At 37.9% G+C, this 18649-nt stretch overlaps 2 protein-coding genes across 4 annotated transcripts in view; one reads left to right on the plus strand and one right to left on the minus strand.

Annotated features, from left to right (window-relative positions):
- LOC139137402 (xanthine dehydrogenase/oxidase-like) overlaps nucleotides 1–7618 on the minus strand; it is a 64097-nt gene extending 56479 nt beyond the window's left edge. Inside the window, exons 1-5 of one of the 3 annotated variants that reach the window (XR_011553381.1) lie at nucleotides 7487–7618; nucleotides 2921–3036; nucleotides 2535–2592; nucleotides 1310–1406; nucleotides 736–844 (exon numbers count right to left, since the gene is read on the minus strand). The gene's annotated coding sequence lies outside the window, so the exon portion shown is untranslated. Of the gene's footprint in view, nucleotides 1–735; nucleotides 845–1309; nucleotides 1407–2534; nucleotides 2593–2920; nucleotides 3076–7486 lie in introns of all 3 variants that reach the window. The other 2 variants (XR_011553380.1, XM_070705466.1) reach the window with 2 other exon arrangements.
- A 1170-nt stretch (nucleotides 7619–8788) lies between these two features.
- Nucleotides 8789–16962, plus strand: LOC139137403 (carbohydrate sulfotransferase 11-like). The gene is made up of 2 exons (XM_070705467.1): nucleotides 8789–9208; nucleotides 11694–16962. Exons 1-2 carry the CDS (start codon nucleotides 9053–9055, stop codon nucleotides 12519–12521), a joined length of 984 nt encoding a protein of 327 aa, XP_070561568.1. The 5' UTR covers nucleotides 8789–9052; the 3' UTR covers nucleotides 12522–16962.
- Nucleotides 16963–18649: the final 1687 nt, after the last annotated feature.

The raw sequence follows: 18649 nt of genomic DNA on the forward strand, positions 1-18649 counted from the left end.
GTTATCCATTGGATTATAAACGACGTATGTGTTTTTAGATTCGGTGTCCAAATACCTCGGGATGTAGAGCTGTTTTAAAATATCTTGAGCAAATATAGGATCGTAAATTGGGGTAAAATACAATGGAAGTTTCTATAATCATATTAAGTATTTGAGTCAGATTTCAACATTAATGTATTTAACTTTGGTGAAATAAACAGTCATATCATATCATAATCATATTAAGTATATGAAAACACCTTAACGGGCCTGATATGGGTTACGTGGACTTCGATCGTAAGGTGTACAGGCCTATGCTTTATAACCTTTGTCCATAAAACACGTATCAGTGCCACTAAGATTACCGTGATGAAGTTTGTGTACTAGTGTTACCAAAAATAAATGACCACGTGTAATAGGTTCAGAGAAACGCTGTTCGCGGCCTAAATTTACATTCGCATCCTGAATTTAGATTAAACATCATTTCTCAAAAAATCAGCATTACGGCAAAGATCGTGATCTTATTACAGGTAAAATGTCAGCAGGAGTGACGAGTTATATTCATTAGATGATGACATCATGATCATACTTATATTGCTTTATTCAAATATTGAGACGGGAATCGCTTCCTATGTCAATATCGAAATGTGACAACAATCTAAAAACTCATGCTCCAGGAACCGTCACGCATAATTTAGATACAAGATGACTTTGTGACAGATAATTTTACGACGTAGCATAACAGGAAACATCTACCTGGATAGGGTGTAGCTTATCCCGAACACTACCGACACCTTCTATGGTAGTAACAGCCATTCCATGTACTGAACAGACAGGAACCAAGCACGAAGTCACACAATAGTGCCTAAAACCAGAAAACATAAATAATAGGTGTTAATTTGTGAAAAAATATGATATATTTTAGGCATGCTTTTGTTTTCATGGTTATTGTCATACTTTCCAAAAGTAATGTTTGGCTGGATATCAAACCAATGTTATCCTTCAATGAACAGCCCGTAGCTGTACCTCCATCATAGACTGAATTGAAGGATTTATAACTGTACTTGAGTAAAAGGTAAGGATGATTTTTATTTGATTTAGGCCTTTAAACGTTGAGTGGAACTTGCAGATTGAGTCCATATTTTCAGTTCTACTGTTGACAAATTTATTACACAATTCACCAAGTTAGGCGTTTACGTCTGACTCATGAAGCAAGACTAGATAATATGACATCAAATCAATTCAAGCAATCCTTATCATTCAAGGCAAGTAATTATCACCAGGTCCAACACACAACAAACAAAAGAACAAAAACGAACAAATTACGCACCTTATTTTTTTGGAAGTCTCATCAAAGTTAGACAACATCACCGTGCAGGCTCCACATGCTCCCTCTCCACATGAGAGTTTCGTACCTCCCAGAAATACTAAGTTGTCAATTAAGGAAGAAGTTATATGGTCTTAACATGAGTGTACTACCATCTCTCAGAGAAAATTCATCAGCAAATCTAAATTTTTGATATCAGATTTTACCTCATAGTGATCATGAAACGCGCTGTAGGATAAGTTGACTCAATGCTTGCGTACTTCAAAACTTTGCTGTTGGTGAAGAAACTACACAGTGTGGCCAATTCCACACTTGCTAATTACATTGTGTCATTCGAAATATCAATTGGATAGAGCATCTTGGTATGAATACATAAAAATAAGTAAATATATATCACATACAGAAAAAAATGCCAATAGAAACTACATCATTTGAGCTAAAAAAATATTTTGCAAAAAGCTGCAATATATAACCTTGACGTTAGCGCCCGTACGGTGTTCAGAAAACAGAACTCTCCTTTGGTATAGTGGTTCTTATCAAAATCGTTGTTTAAGTAGGCTGAAGTATTTTGTTGTAAGACTTCATAATTCGTCGTATACTGTTCTGTGTCAGGACTTTTCCAGTGGTAAGAAGTGACGGTGTATAGTCAGTTTATGGCACTTCTTTCAGTTTTGCTTCGTACAGTACAAAAATTTCCCGGAAATCCTAAATTAACCATTCACAGTTTTTTAATGCTTGCATGTTTTGAAAAGATTGAAGTAACCTGATTAAATTGGTGAGGAACTTCCCATGCCTGTATGTCCATCACGTGACTTTCTTTGTACTTGCCATTAGATCCGGACATCAGGAGAACTGACGCGTATATTATTGTCTTCCTAAAATCTATGTAAACCGAAATAGAGTGGCGGAGTTGGTTGATGAAAACAAATTCGATATATTCTCGATCGGATTCGAACTGACAACGTACGGCACCTAGTCAACTCGCGAAGACATCGCTATCAAAACCAAGGTGTTGTAATTTTTCTGATCTCGGCTCCTCCACACGCTTAAGGTTCATGGAGCACTGTACCATACATCGGACACAAACGCTATCAAAACTATAAATACAAGAATAGCCTCGGGTCCGATAGCCTTGGGGACAAAGACAACTATAATAAAATACTTATTAGGCCTCAATGTATGGAATGACCTTCAAAATTACCCTTTTTTAAATTTTATGAAAGGATACGGACTTCTCTCAAATATAACAGAAGAGTTAACTCTGGGTCAACGTTCCTGTCAACAACCTTTGAAAAGTAAGTAAATACAAACTGGTAACTATGACAACAACAAATTACGACATATTGATCCGATCATCTTGTTTCAGAAGAATTTAATAGCATTTTCACCTCAGTAAAGTCATTAGTTAGAAGTGGAAACCCAAAGGATGAAGTATGTAAAATGAGATACTTCAGAAATTTTCATGGTACAATGACGGCTGGTAGTACTCTAAAATTGTTACGCATTATAGTCGTTCGGATAATTTATCCTTTAAAGTTCAAACTCTCTAAGTTTTATGTTGCAATGACTTTCATAGAGAACCTATGCAGGTATGTTGTGTTGACTCTGTCTTACCTTCCGACCATTTACATAGAACACAAGTTCGTCATTTTCTCTTTCTTCAAACTCTTTCTTGCTTCGAGGTACCTTAAACACATCACCCGACCCTTCGAATGGCATCTTAATGGTTCCTGCGGTTAAATACTTCGTTAAGTTGAGTTGAGTTCTTTCTTCCCGACAATACAATGAAATACAATGAGTACATTAACAAATTTGGGAAAAGAGGTCGAAAATATTGAGTCGCAAATGATACAGTCCAACCGCCGTAAATCCATTCGACAAGTAGATATATTATTGAACAAAATACGTTACCATGGCCGGATAATGCTTGTCTGCGTTCGTCTTTCAATAACTCCAAAATACCCAGATAATTAACAAAAGCGAAAAATGCCTGAACTCAATATTAATCACCTGTTACATCTCTGCGCTTACATGGCCTTTCATTACAGAAAGACGGCGCCAAAAATTGAGACTTGTTCTCTTGTCACACACAACTTTTTTAATTTCAAATTGCGACTGTCAATGGCTAAAAGATCGACTGCAATATGCTAGCTTTTTTATAGTTTGTTGTGTTTCTACGTTCTCGTAAAAAGGGGGCAACCTTGACACTAACGCTACCGTTGATACATGATAACGGCACAGACACGGTTACGGGTAGTAGCCAGGTTACAACATTGGAAACGATTTTTACAAGTATACGGTCATATTTTATTTATTTGGAACTTTTTAGGGACTGTTCAGTTTCTTTCCTCTATTTCTGCAAGTTGCCAAGAGTTGATAAGTATGGTTGAAGTTTCGTAGGTTCAGTTGCATTGCCAGGGGTACTATGGTTGCAAAGTACTTTTTGTTTTTCTCATATTTAACAAACTTGTGTTTCTTTCAAATAGATATGACGAGTATGATTTATTACATGCCTCGATGTGCGTTCAAATCAGTGCATTGGTTTGAATAGAAAAATCCGGGGAGTTGGCGGGCCGGTGAACAATGTACTGACCGGTTTCCATGGTTACTCGGTCCAGTGAAGCCCTTCGACGTTTTCGACGTCAAAGTAGACGCTTAACGGTAGATGTAAAATATCCATGCGCGTACTGCCATTTTGACTTTCGTTAAATTCTGTTTGATGCTGGTCGATAATGGTAAAATTGTTTGATAATGCCCTGCATGTAATTAAATGTCATATAGCGTTAACTGTGAAGAGGCGTGTAAAAAAAATATTATTGCCTGAATACATTGGTTTATATGCCCTCGCAGCAGGAGACGATTTGCCCTCCTGGCGTCGGGCAAATTGTCACCTACTCTCGGGCACATAAACCCATGTATTCAGGCAATAATATATAATACTGCATTTGTGATGGATGATCTTGTATCACCCATGGCAAACATTCTACCTCATTAGTTTGCGGTAGAAAGTCTCAAGGACAGATATTGAGATTCCGTTATATCCATTTCAGTTTGCTTACAGGGCAGGTAAGGGAGGTGAGGATGCAATTAACTTTGACTCTTTTTAATCTGATAACGAGCCATCTAGACAACGCAGGTTCAAATGTACGGGTTCTTTTCATGGATTTTTCATCGGTATTCAATACTATTCAACCACATCTGTTGTTACAGCGACTTTTAAATGTGAATACCCGCCATAACATTGCATTATGGGTAAATCAGTTTTTACATGACCTACCAAAGCGTGTGAATGTAGGGGGCATTCCATCAAATAGATTGTGTTAAATACGAGTGCAGCCCGAGACTGCATTCTATCGCCAGTTTTGTTCTCCATAAATACCAATGAAATGGCATGCAAGAATTCTATCTAACGTTGATAAAATATGCAGATGACATGGCTCTTGTCGGTTGCTTAAAAGATGAGTTTACTCTATCTCAATATTTCGTTCAGATTGATCGACTCAATGCCTGGTTCAAACAGAGCTTTCTCAAACTCAATGTTGAAAAACAAAATAATTGGTATGTGATAACAGATGGGAAAGGAAAACACCTTAAGCAATTGTAATTGATGAGGAGGGGGTTATGAGTTTGTTTAAATATCATGGAACAGGTATTGACAACAAGCTCTGTTTCCCTAAAAACATATTATTTACAAAAAAATCTCAACAACGACTATTTCTGCTAAGGAAGCTGAACAGCTTCAACGTCAGTTAATGCCTACTTGAACGAGTTTATAGGAGGCTAATAGAAAGTGTAATAAGTTTTAACATCGTAACATGGTATGAAAATCTGACATTAAGAAATAAGCTTAAACTTAATAGTGTAGTAAATACGGCAAGCAAAGTTAACACGATTGGGACTAATTTGGGATAATTGGATTGTCATATTTATCAAATTTCTCAAAAATGTTAGGTGCTGTATAGCTGAATGTTGCAATATTACAAATTACTCATAAAAACAAGTATGTAATGTAAAAAGAAAAGCAGATGAGATTATAAATTAAATCGACATTACTTCACCATCCAATTATGCCAAATTAGTTTCAATCGTGTTAGTTAAAGGAACACAGCAAGTTCCCCTGTCGGTTTTATAACACAATGCCACGAAGAGGAAAACGCGTTCAATCATTCTTGATGTTACAAATCCACTTTATACATATGTCCAGAAACTTCCATCTGGGCTTAGATATCAAATCCCAATTGCAAGACATAGGATATGTTTTACAAACATACTTTCATACCGTCAACATTATGTATTTTAAACTCTATAGAATGAGTTGAATTCATTTTTGAAGATTTTAACCACTATTGCCTTCAAGCAACTTTCTTGTACTGTTGATCGGCATTGTTTTTATTATATACCTTTAGTCTCCAGTTTTAAATTTTTCGTATTTCATTATATGTATTTATTGTGAGTGATAGAACGACAATTTTCCCTTATATGGACAATTCAGTTATTCTAATTCTAATTCTAACGTTATACATTACGTTTCTGATCTATCTCTTCTTGGAATTACCTCAGTAAATAAATTCCTAACTGTCCTTTTTTGTTTGAATTTGAATCGGATTCGATATATTTTGGGTAATGTTTTTCTCAAGTACCACAATTTGCACACTGAAAGGTTTACGTTTTTTGTTTGAAGGAGCATGTTACCTACCATGAAGTCCTCTAGAATGTGTGTTTTCGGTAGTAAAATGAATAAATGACAAGATGCGTCGTCTTTAAAAACATGAAAATCGAGTGTAGAAGACTAGTACGAAAAATACATGAATTGACATTTTGTTTATATAAATTGGGACCAAACTTGTTTCACTGCTAACAATTACATATAAATTCCTGCACGGCGGCAATATTGGGAAATGACGGCTAAATGGTGGTCATCTAGGAATCTTTGGTGGGTTACGTTGTTCTCTGTTTAAGTGAGTTTCCTTAAATGACATATACTCGTATCAAATAAATATTATCCCGAGAAATTACTCTGATCAGCTTGTGCTCCGCCGTATGCATTTGCGCATTTCAGTCTGTCATGTCAAAATTACTTAGCATATCAAGTAAGCCATATTTAATTTATGCAAATTAGTATTCAAAGATGAAATATGGTGATTTATGATTGCTAAGTTGTTCCTACTTTGCCACTAAGAGAAATATGCAGTTATCGGCATAGTTTTACTATATGAAGTCTATGTGCATCAAGGTAATTTCGTTAGAAATCTCTGTATTTTGGGGGCCATTTAGTTTATGGTATTATCTCAAATTGCCAAACGCCGACAGAGTGTCATTAACTTTTTCTTTCAATTTGATGATCTTGACAAGCAAACTCCGTTTTGGAAAATTTCCAGAAGCAAAAGTAAGGTTGAGTGAAAAAGTAGACTTTGCTGCTGGACTGTCAGAGCTCGAGCAAAGCATATGCTGCAGGCAAGAGGTTCAAATCCCATTATAGTACCAGCAGGTATCAGGAACAAACTGTTGTGATTCCATTGCGATTCAAACAGTACTTCATTACAGGTACATTGAAGAGGAAGAGTTCAAAGTGCAAGAATAAGGATAGGCAGACAGAGAGTGACTTAGACTTGGTTCAAGTCGGTGAATTTCTATTAAAAATCTTTTGTAATTGTTTCTCTTGTGTCTCTCCTATTTCATACAAACCTATTTGAACTTCGGCAGCCTAGGCCTGGTTTTCCTTGCAATTAATAGAACGCTTTACCTTTAAGTCTGCGCAGTAGTGAGTTAGTTTCTGTGATTCCGGGAGAAACTCCCATGTACAGCGTGCACTTCACTAATCGCGTTCACCCAAATAAAGCGTTTCACATGAAAACAGTCCACAAGTTATCGCGTTCACCCCACTCAAACATTCACAAATCATAGACTTGAATCAAGTCTAAGAGTGACTGGTGCCAGCATGAAATGGTTCATCCCGACTTCTTTCCCCATATTTTATAATCGTCTAGATGTACTGATGCAGCTTAAAATTTGTGCCATAATGCATCACTAAATCACACCATTGTTGCACATATCCCAATTACAACAGGTACTGTGGACGTTATCGCCGATTTCTCTGTTCGTACTTTTCCCCGTTCTTTCCTTTGGAATCATAAGTTTAAAAAAACAATGCATGCAAGAAAATAAAAGGTGTATACTGACCTTAAATGTCCTAATTGTCGAATGAGTCAAACTGCAATGTAGTTGATTTGATTTGCGACCTTGCTTTCAGGGACATCTAACTATGATGACGAATACACTCACAATGACTACTGCCCGTTCAATGCCGTGCCACACTAATCGCAGCGTCACTTTAAAAAGACATTTCCGGTAAGCCATAGAATTATGCGCAGTTTGCAGCAAAACGAAACATGTCAAAAGTAGTTTTCTAAGCTGTTTGCATTGTTACCGTGCCATTTTGTATAGGTTACTCTAACAAAGGCTCTATTCACTTTCCTCAACATGACAAAGTCGCTCTCTTGACTTTTTGTGATATCAAGAAAAGATTCCATTATATAAGCTTGCATGAGGTCAAAACTAAATGTAACAGTGTATGTTCAACTATGCATGACCAGAGTCGTACACTTGAAATATTTAACTTGATTTTTTGTACAGCCCTTGACATGTGCAGGCTGCGAGCAGAGTTGAGGTTGTGCATACTTGCATAGTTGAGGTTGTGCATATATACGTATTTCAGCATGTTTCAAGAATTTGAACAACACAAACTGCTTTCCATATCAAACAAAACTCATGAAAAAAGCTCAATTAAGAACGACTTTGTCCCTTTCACACTTCATTTGTAATATCTTATTACTTGACCAAACGCTGCTAACTTTGCTATTACCAACAACTGCGAACATTGCCAAATGGCGTACTATGTGACCTCTTGCAAGGATGCACTGGCTGGTATTCGGATTCAACTTCATTAATTCTCTAAAGTTTGGTTTAAAATTTTTCAATGATACTGAGAGTTTTTCGAATACAACAAGTGAATACTTATAGACAACATTTTAACTCATCTGCGGCATAGAGTGTGTTAAGTATACTCTGTGTACTACATGCGATGTCATGTGTATACATTCACGTTTCAGATACGAAAAATTAACCTGTCCCATCTGATCTAGGCAAAGAAATTGTCAAACAATGAGAATATCGCCGACTAATTGGCAAAGATCAGTTCACACCACCAGAATGCACGCTTATGGTGTCGGTGACAAGATGCACCGTGTATTTAACCATAGACAGTAAAGGGGGCCCCTCTACAGTCTATGGTTTGACAATAGCTGCAATAGGTCATAGACAGTCTCAAGTGGAACTTGAAGGTGTGTATGGCATGCGTTAAGGGATCCGAGGGACATGGACAGGTTACAGGCATGGACGTAAAAATCAATTTTTTACGTCCATGTTACAGGGTACGCTGCAACTTTCCAACCTGTTACGTAACCGTTATTGTCGGAAGATGCTTCTATTATGAAAAGATTACGTATCATACTCACCCCTCTTGGAGGTAAAAGAAACTAGATCAATTTTAACAAATATCCATGGAAGGCACAGAGCACATCGGTCAGCCTAAACGCACATGTCTTCAAATGCCCTTTGACGTGTTTGGTCATCATTCGTGGATTCTTGTTTAATAACTGTGGATTATTGTTATCGTGTAAAGCTGTAACATCCCTTACCGGCGGTTTCCCAACTCGCGAAGTGTTAGCTTGCAACCATAGACCCTAAATGGCCAGAAATCGATTGTTGTTCACAGTGTTTTTTTCGTTCTGTGTTGTGTGCATCACCATTTTGGGTATTTACTTCGGGCGATTTGACAGAGTGACAGTGTCGAGTTTTGCACTATTGGAACCATGGATAGCTCATTCGTCAAGTAAGCTTGAAGTAAGTATATTCCGGAACAGTACATATCTTGTCAGAAGTAGAGGTTTGTCCTAAATAATTGTTCGCTTAGTCTCCACAATGCTGGTAGAGTTGCCCCAGAGTTTGCGGCAATATAATCGAAAAGTGTTCGTATAAATATTCAGAATGTGCGTTCCAGGTTGTAGAAGACGTATTTAGGCAAAATTGCGACATTCAGCTCAAATCGACATCATCCTTAGAACGCGCCTCAGGGACAGCTCTCAAACATTTACAATTCTTTTCTGATCTACCGTGCAACTTGAGGGGGCTTTTTCCAAAGGTCTTGAAGTAAGGAAAATTTTTCACCATTAATCTTTTTTCAAAAAATCGGCAATTTTATTTTCCCTAAAGTTAACACACGGATGGCAGCCATTTTGAATTTCAAATGTCAGTAAATGTTAGTTCATTGGTGTCTCTTAGACTAGTACCAAACTTTCTACGGTGAACCCAGGATTTTATTCTTGATTTGGTAAGACTGAGAATGGTTGAAAGTTTCATTGGGGAAAATTTTAGCAAAAGTGTTAGTCGTTACTTTCGAGGCGCATACTACCTGAATTACGTAGCCTTAGATGCTGATCAATAATTAAACGAAATTTTCGATCGGAAGTGACAGCCACTATTAGCCGTAGCTCTCTTGTCTGAAAGTTTGGTTCTGTTGGTAGAATGAATATTGTTCCTACTTAAGAAAGCGCCAGGATTTCCAATGATCAGCACAGCCAGCTGTATGTGCGTAATTTCAAATGGTATTGTTGATAATTAACTTTAGTCAGGACAAGAATTCGCCGCCAACAACTGCATCACATATTATACACGTTGTGTCAATAAGTTAATAAAATTGAATTTCCTCATACTATTAGAAGATTCATGATAAAATATAAAAAAAATCAAGAAAGAAAGTATTTGCAACTGACTTATCCTAGCTAGGTTGCCCATTCAATACTTGTACTATCACATCTGTACAACGAAAGTACGATCGCATAACAAAAGACTACAATCGATCTTGTATCGAGGTCTTTCAAGTGGCATGACACACTTCTTGGTCGGGTCTTCAGTTATTTACATCACAACGCGTACCGCATTCAAACCATATACCTTAAAACAGATTAAACACACGAACAACGACATATTGCTGCGTGTTGGGAATTAGGATGAGCAAAAACCAAGCTGCATAATTGAATGACTGACATCAAACAACTGGCCAAAAACACCATGAAGCCCGTATGCAGCATGGTGAATTCTGGTAGATCCCGACAGTCTTAAACACAGAATCGGCAGACCGGAATATTGAATGAAAAACTCAAAGAATTTAGTCGATAGACTTGTCATTTTCAGGGCAGAGATCATTAGAATTGGTCGACAAATTTTGACATTCTCGAGGAGATGTCAGGTGCATTTGAAGAGCCAATCGCTAGCTCTTTGTACCCATTCAGTCAGATAACATTATATATAGGGTTAACAGTCGTCGGAACTGCGCTCAAAGGTCGTATGGGACCCATACGACCCATGTAAACACTGTATCCAAGGTACGATGGTGATTGATGAAAGTTAAAACATGTCTGTGATAATCTACATCGTATAATTTAAATGTTGCAGCTATGATGATGAGGTGCATCTAGATATCGTGCACGAAATACATTGTAAACAAGAAACTCGCACAGGCGCAGTTCCGGACGACGATTTCCCTTCAAGTTTTATTACGTTGTACACTCTACTGAATTCATTGACGACCATAGATTCATGAAACATTTTGGGGATAAATATGGTGGGTTTTTTCAGCACTACCTCGGTCGTCATTGTTTGTGGTCATACATAGTACAGCATTACAACTCGTCCGCATGATGTAATTAGTTTCTTAGCGTTCAGCATGTAACTTAAGATGAAAATGGATGGAGGAATCAACTGGCATTTACCATTCAACTGGGCTGTACACTCATGCAACCAATACTGAATCGTTGAAAGTTTGACTAAAATGGTTAGTTATAGAGGACTGGTGCTATGCTTGGTTTGTGTTGTTAAAAACTCGATATATGTTCACCTGTCGGACATCAGTAAGTAGATTTGGTTCAAGTCGGTTAATTTTTAAAAAAATAAAATCATTTGTAATAGTTTCTCTTGTATGTCTCTCCTTTTTCATACAAACCTATTTGTAATTTGGAAGCCCAGGCCAGGTTTTCCTAGCGATTGAACGCGTTACTTTTGAGTCTGCGCAGTAGTGAGTTAGTTTCTGCCGGAAACTCCCCCGTGTAGCGTTCACCCCACTCACCGTGTTCACCCCACTTACGCGTTTCACATGGAAACAGAACTCGAATCATTGCATCCGCCCCACTCAAACAATCACAAATCACAAACTTGAACCAAGTCCAGTCAGTAATTTAAATTACTTCAAAAGTTGAACTGAACTGAATAATGTAGCTCATGTGTGTGCATGAACATTTTCTGCTAGTAATTTTCTGCTTATTGTCTTCAGGTATCACTGGAAAAAACTCAGCAAGAGCGCAAAGCACTCATCAAGGAAACTTGTGAAATGTTCCCTGCAAAGTTCCACTTCGATGCCGTCAAAAACATCTCACAATTCTTCGTTGAAGACAACCACGGTATACTTTTCTGTTCCGTTCCTAAGGTGGCGTCGAGTAACTGGAAAAGGATACTTGGATTTCTGAGGAACAAAACAAACATCAACAACTGGCTGCATCAGAAAAGAATACACGAAGGAGACTTTGTTCGAAGATTAGACAGCTACACGCCGCAAGAGAAAAAAATACGTCTCCAAAGTTACACAAAGTTTTTTTTTGTTCGAGAGCCCATGGAACGTTTGCTTTCTGCCTTTCGGAGTAAATTCCGGAATGACAAAAACAAGTACTTTCCAGCGCGCTATGGCAAGGAAATCACCAAGCGATATAGAAAGGACAGACCACCAGAGTTTGTGAATACCGGAAATGACGTAAGCTTCGACGAGTTTCTCCGTTACCTTGTTGACCCGAAAACGGTGAAAAGACACCCGTTCAATGCACATTGGCGACAATATTACGAGTTGTGCTATCCGTGTCACATACAGTACGATTTCATTGGGAAGTATGAAACACTTCTGATCGATGCACAATCGGTCTTAAAATTGACGAATGCTGATGAATTCGTGTCTTTTCCGCCAGGAACACAGCGAACAGGCAAGACTTACAACTTGGTCGCAGATTACTACGGAAAAATTCCAAAGGATGTCATAGAAAAGCTCTATGATTTATATAAGATAGACTACACGATGTTCGGATATTCTTGGCCGAAGCAACTTTGCAGCTAACACGGCGCAAAAATAAGAGGTGACAGATTGTTCGTGTTATGTCGATTAAATATCGCCACTTTCCAAGCCACCTAGCGAAGACATCACAGTCAAAACCATGGACAAAAGAAGCGAGAACTGCTCGGCCAATCAACATCTTTAAAAAAGAGTGGTTACCGAGCTAATTTGTTGCAGTCGTTCTGACTACGACCCCACCACGCGCTGTAGAGTTCATGAAGCACTCGCACTCACATTACTCGCTATCACACTGTCGGACATCACACACAGATTTTATCAGAGCAAAGAATATTACCATTATTTATTTTTTTAAATCTTTATTATAAAACCGAATTGATGAGAGAGTAGCTTTTAAAAGTACTGTGATGTATTATTTCAGAAAAAAATTGACGTTTTGTAGATCTGTTGTTCAGTCGGAACTGTTATATTTCCGTAGACATGACTTTACGGTTCTGAAATTTGTGAAGACCGATTGGCGTTTGCTTTACCTGGTAGTTGTTATTTTTGAGGATTTTGTCACTGTGTTCATTTGAATGTCAACGACAGTTTCTTGTTCTGCTCCCCAAAGTATGTTGATATACATGGTATACACTGGTTTATCTACCCAGTCTTTACATGAGTAACCGCACTACTATTGTTGACCTGTAAATTCAGGTCCGGACTAGAATTCTGACACCGCTGTACACAGAATGAAAAATATGAACGGAAGCTATTGAAATATCCCGATCGTTCAGGGGCGCAAGAAAGCTCTTTGAAGCTACTGACATACGGTCAGCGGCGATACGGAAGCACATACTATTAAAGTTGTACATTTCAGATGACGCCGGCCAGCGGACAGTCAAACACACCGGCACCATACATGCCGTTACTAGTCGGAGTCCCTCTTTTATGAGGGTACCACGCGCCTCGAAAGTGAAAGACTTAAACTTTTTGTCAAACTTTCCTAAATGAAACTTTCAACCATTCTCTTACTAAACCAAGAATAACGATCAGGTTTCACCGTGCAAAGCTTTTTAATAGAGGAGCAAATTATCCCACAGTTACCGATGTTTGATTCAATTCAATTCAATTCTACCTTAAAAGCCCAAAATTCAGAAAACGCGAATCTGAGTTGTTCCACAGAAATTAAAAAAAGAAAACAATAATCTCCTTTATGTTGATTTTCGCGTTTCATTAAAACAATTTGACTGAAAAATTCAGGCGTGTATATTACACAACAGCATTCGAGTATCCATAAATAACCGTGTGAGTAATTGAGTGAACGTGCACAAACACGTCATAACAATTAACGAGCGACACAATAGAAATACAAATGAGAAATACTGCTTTTATTCTGAGACTATTCTCACCAAATTCTACAACAACGGCAATATCAATGTTCAAAACAAGGATCCCTATGGAATGCGCCTGGGGGGGGGGGGGGGGGTATTCGGACTTGCAAATTTCTACAATTCTTTGCGGATATATCACTTATGGGGGCTCATTTAAAGGGAAACCGTCGTCGGAACTGCGCCTGTGCGAGTTTCCAGTTTACAAACAATGTATTTCATGCATGATATCTAGATGCACGGCCTTATAATCATAGCTGCAACATTTAAATTATACGATTAAGATTATGACAGACATGTTTTAACTTTCATCAATCGCCATCGTACCTTGGATACAGTGTTTTACACTGGTCGTATGGGTCCCATACGTCCTTTGAGCGTAGTTCCGACGACTGTATCCCTTGAAAGCTCTTGGAGAAAGAAAACCTTTCATCGCCTTAGTTCTTCGAAAACCAATACTTAATTTTTTCTCCATAGAGTTAACACAGGGGATGGCGAACACTTTGAATTTCAGATATCGCAAAATGTTGGGCTGGTTCCCAACTTGTCACAGTGACCGTCGATTTTTGTTGTTGCTTTGGTAAGAGAATGCTTGTAAATTTCATTTAGGAAAGTTTGAGCAAAATTTTATGTCTTTTGCCAGTTAGAACATGTTCAGTTTGTATTTTGTTTCCGTTGGCCTTCGGATTAATTCCATGTACATTCCTAATTTATATTTTAATGTGTATTCATGCACGCCATGTAAAATAATCGACAGTTTGATGACACTATCGAAAGACAAATAGGATGATATAACATGAATAATCGACGAACCTATATTATGATCGCTGCAAATAGAATCATTCAACGTGCGTCTACCTGTTGTATCGTGTCGATTTTTACATAAGTGTGAAAATCCACAATGCACGTACCAATCATCAATTGTATGGTATGCATACATTTGTTATGAATGTGATCAAAACAGATACAAACATGTTTAACCAATCCATCATTGACATTCATTTCCCGGTGGCGGCGCTCTCAGGGAACCAATGCGTGTCACCAAAATCACGGGGAAAGGGGACGTTTTTGTTCATCATGGTCCGTAAAAACAAGAAAAAGGGTTTTCTTTGCTAAAAGCAAAACCCTGGTGAATTATTTTTCTTAGATGTACAGCCATAGCGGTGCTAAAATGAAACGAGTCAAGGTTGTTTTCAAAAACGGTGTCATCATATCCAATTTTTTCCCAAAAAGTTATCATGTTGTTTCAGACTGTGATGAAGGTAACTCGATAAAGACTACACTGATGTGTTCAAACAATCTCATCTCTCTAAACAACGTTGACATGGCTTTAACTGTATTTTGAAAATCTAAGTCTCTCCTAGACTTTGTAAATCAGGGGGTGTTGCTTTATCTAATTTTCTTCCGTCATTATTTGTGTACTGTTGAAAATCAGGATAAGGGTGTTTTGGAATTCTGCGGAGCATATATTGGTACTCAGCCATCCAGTTCTAGTATGAATTGAAATGTGCGATCAAACAAAATTGCATTTTCCGGATATACAATATAATAAGTTCAGTGGCCGATGAGTTTCTCAAATTCCCAATTCAGATGATCCATGACGTTCTGTATAGCCCAACAAATGAAGTCACTAGAATTTATTTCCCCATACCATTACATTTGTTGAAAATATCGTATTATTGTACAAGAAGGAAAAGAAACATCATGAATTTGATGCAGGCAACGAAGGAAGTCCTATTTGGCCGTGCCCGTGCCCTTGACAAATATATTATACAACGTCAGGACAATTAATGAGCCAAACAATAGAAATACAAATGAGAAATACTGCTTTTATTGTGAGACTATTCTCACCAAATTCTACAACAACGGCAATATCAATGTTCAAAACAAGGAACTCTGTGGAACGCGCCTCGGGGAGGGGGTTGCGATATTCGGACTCGCAAATTCCTACAATTCTTTGCGGATATATCACTTATGGGGGCTAGGGAAACCGTCGTGGGAACTGCGCCTATGAGAGTTTCTTGTTTACAAACATTTCGTGCACGATATCTAGATGCACCTCATCATCATAGCTGCAACATTTAAATTATGCGATGTACATTAAAGACAGACATGTTTTAACTTTTATCAATGGCCATCGTACCTTGGATACAGTGTTTACATTGGTCGTATGGGTCCCATAAGTCCTCTGAGCGCAGTTCCGACGACTGTATCCCTTTAAAGCTAGCTCTTGGAGAAAGAAAACCTTTCACCGCATTAGTTCTTCAAAAAAAACTATATTTAATTTTTCCTTATAGAGTTAACACAGGGATGGCGAACACTTTGAATTTCAAATATCGCAAAATGTTGGGCTGGTTCCCAACTTGTCACAGTGACCGTCGATTTTTGTTGTTGCTTTGGTAAGAGAATGCTTGTAAATTTCATTTAGGAAAGTTTGAGCAAAAGTTTATGTCTTTGGCCAGTTAGAACATGTTCAAATAGTATTTTGTTTCCGTTGGCCTGCGGATTAATTCCATGTACATTCCCAATTTATATTTTAATATGTATTCATGTATGGCATGTAAACTAATCGACAGTTTGATGACACTATCGAAAGACAAATAGGATGATATAACATGAATAATCGACGAACCTATATTACGATCGCTGCAAATAGAATCATTCAACGTGCGTCTACCTGTTGTATCGTGTCGATTTTTACATAAGTGTGAAAATCCACAATGCACGTACCAATCATCATTGTATGGAATGCATACATTTGTCATGAATGTGATCAAAACAGATACAAACATGTTTAACCAATCCATCATTGACATTCATTTCCCGGTGGCGGCGCTCTCAGGGAACCCATGCGTATCACCAAAATCACGGGGAAAGGGACGTTTTTGTTCATCATGGTCCGTAAAAACAAGAAAAAGGGTTTTCTTTGCTAAAAGCAAAACCCTGGTGAATTATTTTTCTTAGATGTACAGCCATAGCGGTGCTAAAATGAAACGAGTCAAGGTTGTTTTCAAAAACGGTGTCATCATATCCAATTTTTTCCCAAAAAGTTATCATGTTGTTTCAGACTGTGATGAAGGTAACTCGATAAAGACTACACTGATGTGTTCAAACAATCTCATCTCTGTAAACAACGTTGACATGGCTTTAACTGTATTTTGAAAATCTAAGTCTCTCCTAGACTTTGTAAATCAGGGGGTGTTGCTTTATCTAATTTTCTTCCGTCATTATTTGTGTACTGTTGAAAATCAGGATAAGGGTGTTTTGGAATTCTGCGGAGCATATATTAGTACTTAGCCATCCAGTTCTAGTATGAATTGAAATGTGCGATCAAACAAAATTGCATTTTCCGGATATACAATATAATAAGTTCAGTGGCCGATGAGTTTCTCAAATTCCCAATTCAGATGATCCATGACGTTCTAACAAATATGGTCACTATAATTTATTTCCCCATACCATTACATTTGTTGAAAATATCGTATTATTGTACAAGAAGGAAAAGAAACATCATGAATTTGATGCAGGCAACGAAGGAAGTCCTATTTGGCCGTGCCCGTGCCCTTGACAAATATATTATACAACGTCAGGACAATTAATGAGCCAAACAATTGAAATACAAATGAGAAATACTGCTTTTATTGTGAGACTATTCTCACCAAATTCTACAACAACGGCAATATCAATGTTCAAAACAAGGAACTCTGTGGAACGCGCCTCGGGGAGGGGGGTTGCGATAGTCGGACTCGCAAATCCTACAATTCCTTGCGGATATATCGCTTATGGGGGGCTTGGGAAACCGTCGTGGAACTGCGCCTGTGAGAGTTCTTGTTTACAAACATTTCGTGCACGATATCTAGATGCACCTCATCATCAGAGCTGCAACATTTAAATTATGCGATGTAGATTAAGACAGACATGTTTTAACTTATCAATCACCATCGTACCTTGGATACAGTGTTTACATTGGTCGTATGGGTCCCATAAGTCCTCTGAGCGCAGTTCCGACGACTGTATCCCTTTAAAGCTAGCTCTTGGAGAAAGAAAACCTTTCACCGCATTAGTTCTTCAAAAAAAACGATATTTAATTTTTCCCTATAGAGTTAACACAGAGATGGCGAACACTTTGAATTTCAAATATCGCAAAATGTTGGGCTGGTTCCAAACTTGTCACAGTGACCGTCAATTTTTGTTGTTGCTTTGGTAAGAGAATGCTTGTAAATTTCATTTAGGAAAGTTTGAGCAAAGTTTATGTCTTTGGCCAGTTAGAACATGTTCAAATAGTATTTTGTTTCCATGCGCCTGCGGATTAATTCCATGTACATTCCCAATTTATATTTCAATATGTATTCATGTATGGCATGTAAACTAATCGACAGTTTGATGACACCATCGAAAGACAAATAGGATGATATAACATGAATAATCGACGAACCTATTATGATCGCTGCAAATAGAATCATTCAACGTGCTTCTACCTGTTGTATCGTGTCGATTTTTACATAAGTGTGAAAATCCACAATGCACGTACCAATCATCAATTGTATGGTATGCATACATTTGTCATGAATGTGATCAAAACAGATACAAACATGTTTAACCAATCCATCATTGACATTCTTTTCCCGGTGGCGGCGCTCTCAGGGAACCAATGCGTGTCACCAAAATCACGGGGAAAGGGGACGTTTTTGTTCATCATGGTCCGTAAAAACAAGAAAAAGGGTTGTCTTTGCTAAAAGCAAAAAAAAACCTGGTGAATTATTTTTCTTAGATGTACAGCCATAGCGGTGCTAAAATGAAACG

Source organism: Ptychodera flava, chromosome 7 (genome assembly GCF_041260155.1).
Source record: "Ptychodera flava strain L36383 chromosome 7, AS_Pfla_20210202, whole genome shotgun sequence".
Classification (NCBI taxonomy): Eukaryota; Metazoa; Hemichordata; class Enteropneusta; family Ptychoderidae; genus Ptychodera; species Ptychodera flava.

What these genes read in the sequence shown, in the direction of transcription:
- LOC139137403 (XM_070705467.1), top strand. Translation starts at nt 9,053, where the DNA reads ATGGCCAGAAATCGATTGTTGTTCACAGTGTTTTTTTCGTTCTGTGTT. An exon ending in ATTCGTCAAGTAAGCTTGAA is followed by an intron (nt 9,209 to 11,693) that starts GTAAGTATATTC and finishes TATTGTCTTCAG; the next exon opens with GTATCACTGGAAAAAACTCA.